The 9,474-nt window shown below is 34.1% G+C and overlaps 1 protein-coding gene across 1 annotated transcript in view; it reads left to right on the plus strand.

Moving 5' to 3' along the window:
- LOC106877102 (protocadherin Fat 4) overlaps nt 1-9,474 on the plus strand; it is a 72,864-nt gene that overhangs the window by 10,277 nt on the left and 53,113 nt on the right. The window contains exons 4-6 of the mRNA XM_089363298.1: nt 5,454-7,834; nt 8,027-8,171; nt 8,990-9,010. Coding sequence (XP_089219424.1) covers nt 5,454-7,834; nt 8,027-8,171; nt 8,990-9,010 — 2,547 coding nt within the window. The remainder of the gene's footprint in view (nt 1-5,453; nt 7,835-8,026; nt 8,172-8,989; nt 9,011-9,474) is intronic.

A 9,474-nucleotide genomic window follows, 5' to 3' on the forward strand; every position in this document is an offset into this window, starting at 1 on the left:
TTGTTTACAACTATCATGTGATACCAATACAAATGAGACACAAACATGTTCACACATGCACACATGTATTCTTATATAGATACATATATATATATCATCATCATCATACATCTGTTTTTTCATGTTGGAATGGGTTGGATAGTTTGGCAGGAGCTGGCAACCTAGAGGGCTGCACCAGGCCCCAGTTGTCTGTTTTGGCATGATTTCTGTCTTGATGCCCTTCCTAATGCCAACCACTTTACAGAGGGTATTGAGTGCATTCACATGATGCTGGCATGAGTGCTTTTTACATAGTGCCAGTACCCATGGGGTCACCAAGTGGTTTGAAAGACAAAGACGTCTCTGCTAAGAGAGGGAGAGGAACTGAAAGAAGTGATGTATGCCAGATGAGAGACTGAAGTATGATAGAGGGTCAGGGATAGCTGTCTTCCTGCAGAGGAGATATTTGTCTACCCCAGTAGAACTAGAAAGTAGAGGGAGGTGAGAGAGAGAGAGCCTCCACACAGGAAACATAAGTAGTGTACAGGGGGGAAAAAAAGGCACAGAAGGGATAGAGGAGATATTTAGAAATAGCATGTGATGTTGAGAAGAAACTGGAGGGGCCTGCAGTGAGGATTGTGGGGAGATGGTTGTTGATGCGTTTTGCCAGAGGACAGAGTTGTGTGTATATGGATTTACTAAGCTTGATGTGTCTTCTCAAGCACAGCAAATTGCTAAACATGTCACTCCCTTATCATCTTCTCATTGAGGCTCAGTATCTGAAGATCCTTTCTCACCATTTCATCTCATGTCTCCTTGGGTTAACCCCTTCCATAGGTTCCCTCCACAATTACAGATCAGCACTTCTTTATGCAACTGTCCTCATCCATATGCATCACATGACCATACCAGCACAGTCCTCCATCTTGCACACTACATCAGATCAAATTTTTCTCTTAAATCATTAACACTCTGTTGTACATGCGCACTGACATCACCCATCTTGTGGAGCATGCTGGCTTCATTTCTTTGAAGCCTTTGCATATTCTCTGTCATCACAGTCCATGTTTCACTGCCATGCAGCATAGCTGTTCTTACACAGGTGTCATTGTTTACCTTTCACTCTGAGAGAAAGGCCGTTTGTTGCTAACAAAGGTAGCAGCTCCCTGAATTTTGCCCAGCCCATTGTCATTCTAGTAACTTCACTTTCAAAGCTTCCTCCTCTTCTGATAATTTGGTCACCTAGGTAACAGAGACTATCTACTGTTTCTAAGGATATCTCCCAGACATTTGAGAGAATTTATTTTCTATATATTCCTAATGTTTATTGTACCTGCACATCTGCCATACACAATGACTTCTTTCTCTGTTAACTTTCCTTTGATACAGCTGCACTTCTTATGTGTTCATAGCTTAGACTTGGCACATTGTATGGAGTTTCTACCTGCACCTTTTCTATGTATTGAGTAGGGGCCATCTCCCTGAAGGGACCAGTGATTTATCTGTATTCCTATTTACTAAATGTGTGTGTATCAGGCTTCTTACAGTGTCTCTTCTCCAAATCCACTCACTGGGCTTTCTTTGGCCTAGGGACATAGCAGAAGACATGTGCCCAAGGTGCTGGCTGTGGAATCAGTCCCACAACCATGTGGCTGAAAAGCAAACTTCTTAAGTATATAAAGTGTCAGGGTGTAAGAATTAGATTTTGTTTATATTCTAGATTCTTGGAAATCTAAGAACTGAATATTCAGTCATATCTCTGTCATGTTCATGCAAATTTTACAAAGAAATTATTTTTTTCAATTACTTTGTGAAATATTTTTTTTGTAGCTAAATAGGAGAGACGAAAATAGTGGAGACGAAAATAGTGGAGACGAAAATAGTAGAGACGAAAATAGTGGAGACGAAAATAGTAGAGACGAAAATAGTAGAGACGAAAATAGATGTATATTTAGTAAAGTTGGGTCCTTTCCTTCATTGCTACTCTGAATACCAATGACAGGTTCAGCTTCAAATTAATATAAACTGTACCCTAAATATTGAGGTCTTTTTTGACCCATTTGTCCATCATTTTATTAGAAATACCTTTGCTCTACATTGTGGAGTGCATTTCTTTTTAATATTGCTTACTTAATAAGTAACAAAATGGTCATCAACATCATAATTTTGTAAAACATGTATTTTGTTTCTAAATTTCAGATCAAAATATTTATAAAAACAATGATACAGCTACATCAAAAGATTCTAGTGAAGAAACACCAGTGAAACACGTATAATTAAACTGCTACTGAAGTGACATAACTATTTTTCTCAATATAAATATACAATATCACTATACAATACACAAACAACATTAACATACACTTTGTTTATTAATTCCGCTATATCCGTATATTCTGCAGAAACATGTCTATAAATGAGCCACAATGTTAATTTAATTACTAAAGATTACATTGTATTGATCAATAAATTATTATTAAATATATTCAATTTGGAACATTTCAAATATATTGTATATGTTCACCATTAACATTCCAATTACTTGAAAAATTTACTCCATATTGTATAGATAATGCCAGGAATAGAGAACTGAAAATAATTTCTCATGACTAAAAAAAAAAATATTTTAGTGAAAATTACAGCAGTATTTTCTGAGATTTAAGAAGAAATGTATTTAAAATCTTATCTAGCTATCAATATTACCAATATTAAGGGATGAATGTCACACCTTCTCCCAACAAATCAATAGTAAAGGAGCAACATCATTGGTCTTCTGTTTAGGTCATTCAACCAATCAGATTCTCTCTAAAACATGGAAAGAAACCACTAAGAAAGCTAAGCATTCACATTACTGGTGTTACTAAACTAAACAGTTATGTTTAAATGTAGAATATTCTAGCTATATAAATACATATCTATATATATATATAATGTCGTTAGTAACATTAGACAAACTTCATCTTTAAGGACAAATACATACAAACATAGTAGTGCAGTAACAACACATGCAACCCTATCCTAGCAGCAGGCTATCTGCCTGACGTGCTACACTACTCCATCACCATACAGCCATTGTCACACCATTGCAGCAGCAATTACAATGGATCTTTCTACAACAATACATCTTTCTATTCTCACTGAATAACCAATGATATAATTATTGAAGAGGTAGGTTTCTATTTAATCTTTCACTATCTCATTTTAATTTTAAGACCTCACTGAATCTGTAAATGATTGAATAATTATTCACATATTTTTCAGTCATATTGTCTGTATTGATAGTTCTTTTTGTTTTTGTTTTTTGTCCTCCTCTCCCTTCACAATTAGATGATGTTGCATGAAACATTTAATATTTAGAGTTAAAATTGTTTCAGGAAAACAATTTGAAAATAAAGGAGTGAAAATAGTAGTAAAATAAAACAAAACAGTAAATTTTTTCTTTATATTTTTAATTTGAGGTAGAAAGTAAGAGTGTAAATCATTGTTTTGTTTTACTAGGCTTCTCTGTCTATTCTTATTTCTGATTTTCATTCCATTGGTTTTACAAACAATCTTTATCTCACAGTGCTTTCATTTAAGCTATTCTCCTACTCAGCTGACGTTGCTCTGGTTAATTCAGCTGAAAATGAGTACCAGCAGAAGCTGTGGGTTAGTCTTGCATGAGATTAGCATCTGGTCAGGAATCATGTACTCTCAGTTACTTAAACACTGTGATAATCTCCAACCTAATTACTCTGTAGACCTGGGAGAGGGAGAGAGATTTAATTTAACTTTAATTCTAATATTTATACTTTTTTCAATTGAATCCAAACTGTCTGTTTCTATAATATTTGTTGCACATATGTAGACTACTGTTACTTATCCATTATAAGTGTTGCTTTTGGTGTATGGAAAATGTAATATTTTGTCTGTATCATTAGATTGCATTTGAAAGATATGTTATGGATAAAATATGAAGAAATATACCAGATTGTGTTTAAGTGTAATAATAGTGTGTTGGTTGTTGGTAATGATGAGGCACTGGTGTGTTAGAGTTCTGGGTTGAAGATAATGGTGGACAGTTTAATATTCACCACTGTCAGGAAGTGAATAGTAATGAGTGTCTTCAACAGATTTAATATAAACTGAAGAATCTGTCCTGTTGGATTAAATTTGTAATATATCTTTTTGTTATTGTTCAGGATAGATTATAAATGAATTAATCTGGAGAGAATTTGAACAGTAATTTCTATAATTATTTGAACAGTTTGATGTTGTTTTATTCATGATGGAATTGCATTCATCATATTAACTGGGAAAGAATGAATACATCATTGCAATGTTACAATCATATGTATGAACTTTTAAAATGTATAGGCATATGCTTAACATGCACTTCAGCCTTTTCATGAAAAAAGGTTAGCATGTCTTTAGAAATTACCCAAATACTTGGTTAATGTCACAGAAATTTCTTATTACTTCTTTTTGACAATCTAAAATCAAGTTATTGTGAAAGCAAAAGATCTAAAATCAGTGTTATTGGAAACAATTTCAAAATCCTTTAACAGATTTTAAACATCCATTTTTTTTTATTCCCAGAATCATTTACATCTTGCAGATCAATTAAAGATGAGCAGCAATGAAGTTTTGACATCAAAGGGATGGATGTTTGATGTCATAATTTGTTAGCTCCATTATATCTTGCTTAAGATATTTTGTCAAGTTTAGTAAAAATATGGCTGGTTACAATTAGTTTGTACAAATATTATATTTTTATTTTTGTCACTGCCATAATGGCTTCAAAAAAAATGGGTGACTAATAAAAGTGAAAGGTACTATATGTTATTTCTTTTCAAAATTAACCATTAAATTAACAAACTTGATTTCGTTTGGTTAAGTTTTCTTGCTAAGTGTGGGTGGGACACACAGCACTTCTAGAACTCAGTTTCGCTGTGAGTGAGTCTTCTCAAGAACTCCATATCGCCAGACATCTCAGTCCATGGTCATTTCCTCCGTGAGGCCCAACTTCCTGAGATCAGTCCTTACCACTTCATCCCATGTCTTCCTGGGTCTCCCTCTTCCATTAAAAAGAAATCACACATGAGATAATGTGATCATGGTTATAATCATAGCTCCATCTAGGTTGACAGCAACATGCAATTATAGACTAAAATCAGGTCCTAATTTTTGCATAAAATTCAGATGTAAAAGATTATAATTAACTGTAGTGTGGAAATCATTATTTTTTTTTTTAGTTGGAAACTGATTACAGCTTTGGTTTTTACTACATTGGTACTTATAAAAGATATACTGTAAAATACCAAGGGTGATTTATTTGATTCAGAGAGTAAAAAAGGATTTAGAGCTAAAAAAGAAATCTTTGTATATTGATACCAATTATATTTTTATTAACTAATTTTATAAATTATTATATCTGTTTTTAGGTTCAATGCACCACATAGCTACACACACTTAACCAAGACCAACTTAAAACAATATGTTCCTGTCATTGTCTATTATATTATCAATGGTCCACTGCATCCTGACCATAGACCTTACCTACCATGTGGAAGAAGAGAGAAGTCCAGGAACATATGTAGCAGACATTGCTGCTGATTCTAAACTTTTAGACAATGTTAAACCATCTGACCAACAATTGATAACATTCAGTCAATTCAAACGAAAGGTGGCACAGTTATTTAATATCACCAAAACAGGTAAACTGTACACTGCTCAGACACTGGATGCAGAAGATCTCTGTACATTCAACAAAGAATGTTCTAGAACTATGAAAGTTGTTGTCAATAAAGGAACAAGTGTTTCGAAAATATTAAAAATCAAAATAGTAATAGAAGACATCAATGACCATCACCCTGAGTTTCCCAAAAAACAAATTTCATTAAAGTTCTCAGAAACAGATGGAAAAGGCACAAAACGATCACTACCAAATGCCATGGACAAAGATGTAGGATTTGAAAACTCATTAATACAATATAAATTAAAATCAAAGAATGGAGAACCATTCTCTCTGTCAGTGTCTAAAAGAGCTGATGGTATTTCTTCTCTTAAAATAGTTTTGAAAGAATCATTGGACAGAGAAATCAAAGACACATATTTATTACAAGTCATAGCTAAGGATGGAGGTTCACCAGCAAAACAAGGTGTTTTAAATATAAATATTTCTATAGCAGATGACAATGACAACCCACCTGTATTTTCTAAACCTCTCTATAATATATCCATACAAAGTACACATCACAAATCTAAACCCATCATTGTTTTGTCTGTAACAGATGCTGATGCTGGTGAAAATGGTAAAATTACTTTCCATTTCAGTCCCAAGACATCAGATCTAGCTAAAAGCTATTTTCTATTGAATGAAACCAGTGGAAGCATTTTATTAAGGGAATATTCAAATTTAGGGAAAAAGAAAACTTATGAATTGTTTATAGAGGCCAGAGATGGGGGCAACCCTCCCCTCAGTTCCATAGCAACAGTCCTCGTAAATGTTATCAACCAACACAACAATCCTCCATCTATTGATATTGATTATGTTTCTGCAATCAATGACAACACAGCTACCATTTCTGAAGACATCAAAGTTGGTAGTTTCATTGCTTATGTGATGGTCACCGACAACGATGTGGGACAAAATGGAGAGGTCAGCTGTGATATCAAACATGATACATTCAAACTACAGTCAATGGGATCTAAAGAATATAAAATCGTTCTAAACAAACCAGTGGACAGAGAAACACAAGGACACTATAACATTCCTGTCTCCTGTCAAGATAAAGGATTACCTCCTCTGAAAAGTGTTAAAACCCTCTCTATCCAAGTGACGGACATCAATGATGTACAACCACAGTTTACCAAAGATACATTCCAATTCCTCACCTATGAAAACAAAGATAAAGACTTCCCTATTGGTTTTGTCAATGCAACTGACCCTGATCTTGGATCTGCTGGACAACTCACATATTCTCTGCTGCGTAAAGAAAAATCCAATCTACCATTTCTCATCACCAGTTATGGCTTCATTTCAGCCACCATGTCATTGGACAGAGAGAAACAAGATGTGTATAAGTTTGAGGTCTTTGTCAAAGATAACGGAAGCCCATCTCTGAATGACACAGCAAATGTTGTTGTTGAGATTCTCGATCAAAATGACAATGCTCCCTATTTTACATATCCTAGTAGTGACCCTTACACCCTAAACGTGCAGTACCATCCGCAGAGTAAGAGTGACATCACAGTTTTGAGAGCATCCGATGGGGACAGTGGAAACAATGCTTTCCTCAGATATGCAATCGTACAAGGCAATGATAAACAGTTGTTTAGTATGAACTCACACAGTGGTGCTTTATCATTCTCCAGACAAGTTTATCTAAATGATGCTGGAAGTTATGAGCTGGTGTTTGTGGTGAAAGACAGTGGTAGTCCAGTTCAGTCGTCAACAACTAGTGTCACTTTGGTATTGGCTGTTAGTAACGAGACATCACCAATGTCGAAGAGTGGACCTTTACAATCTTCGGGTAGGGTCCATATGACATGGGTTATTATCATTGTATCCTCAGCAGTAATAATATCAGTGGCTATTGTTGTTTCTATAACACTGTGTATTATGAAATGCATTAAACACAGAGATAACACAGCAGCTGCTGCAACAAAGACTACAGCATACCAAGGTAGAGCAGAGATGAAACAATTGTTGTACCAGACTAACACTTCTGTTGCTATGTCAAGGAATCCGGAAGAGATGGTGAAAAGGAATATCTATTCTGAGAGATCCAAGAGTGAATGTTATGCAGAAGGTCAGCTACGGAACAAATATGAATCTTCAGTTCAAAGCAGAACCCTTCCTAAACCATCTTCAGTAAGATTTCAATTTTTAATAATCATTAAATTTATTTAAACATTATTCCTTTTAAATCCCTTTTTGCCCTCATGCATTTCATATTCATTAATTTAATGCTATGTAAGGATAATTGTTCTGTTAACCAAAAATTTAATTTTTCTTTAATTTTGATTGTGTTAAAACTAATTTTTTTCTTCTTTTTGTAAACAGAAATACAGTGAACCAGTTGTGGTAACATCAAATGATGATGCTGTGGAAGATACCACATCTGTTGTGTCGAACTATCCAACTAACACCTTGTCGAGTCAGAGTAGCAGTCGTACTAAGCATTATGAAGAGATACCGGTAACCTCAGGTAGGAAAGAAATCCCCAGTTTTGAAATTGAATTGAATTTAAGCAATTAAGCAAAATAAGCATGTATTAATGTATAGCTGTTCATAATTCATCATAAAAATGATGTATTCTAAATGAAAACACAAAAAGCATCTTATTCAACTTCTGATGGATTACCTTTTTGAGCTCCATGTGTCTAACACATGTGGGCATGCCTACAAAGTCAGAAAACAGCACAGCTCCCATGACTTTTGGAAACTTTTTTACACTCAGAATTGCTGAAGCATGGAACAAACTACCTGCATCAGTTGTTAGTTGCCAAGACACTCCATCCTTTAAAACCTCCATGTTTCCTGAAATTCGCCAACACTACACCTGACATCCCCACCTCCATACGCATGCACACATGTATATCACGAGTCATACACTGTTCACTTACTTTGACATTTGTACATAATTCTATGAACTGTGCATACACCTTTGATGAGTTGTAGTGCACCTGAGCATTATACACAATAATTTCATTTTTATCGTTATTATTATGAACCTTCTCTTCTAACCTAATCACGTAACATTTTGCTTGAAATATAATGTTTAATTATTATTGTAAACTATATAGGCATGGCTATTTAGTTAAGAAATTTGTTTTGTTAACACATGTTTCTAGGTTCAATCCCACTACTTGACACCTTGGGAAAATGTCTTCTACCTAAGACTCGAGTTGACCAATATCTTGTCAGTGGAATTTGGTGGACAGAAACATGTAAAAATATTCAAACTTCATTTTGCAATGAATTTTTATGTTTTTTATTTGTTTTCTTTTTTTTTTTTTTTTTCAGGAAATGATACATATAAAAACAGTATAACATCAACACTAAACAGAAATCAGAATCAAGAGACCTACCCTAAACACGTGTGACATATGATAGTTAATACAACTCGTTTTTTTAGCTTTAATGCATACAATATCACATTATAGAAAAGCATTCTACATATATTAATAGATTTTACTCAAATTGTGATTTTGTTTTTCTCAAAAGATAAATAAGATAATACACATGATATTTCATACTGGTTACATTCTCTATAGCTTCTTTCCTTCCTTTGTCACTGAAAAATAATTGGTTATAACAGCTATGAAAGTTCTTAAGTAAAATTTGTTCAAAATGATGATACCCGTCAATTATATATTATTTGATGTGAACACTTACTGAAGTAATTTTCTGTAAGATTGTTACTGTCTCTCTGACAGAACAGGATAGAGAAAATGCATTATCATACTTGTCAAAGCAACCCAAGTTTTAGAATTGAAAATATGCAATTT

This window comes from Octopus bimaculoides, chromosome 14 (genome assembly GCF_046866305.1).
Source record: "Octopus bimaculoides isolate indiv1 chromosome 14, ASM4686630v1, whole genome shotgun sequence".
Lineage (NCBI taxonomy): Eukaryota > Metazoa > Mollusca > Cephalopoda > Octopoda > Octopodidae > Octopus > Octopus bimaculoides.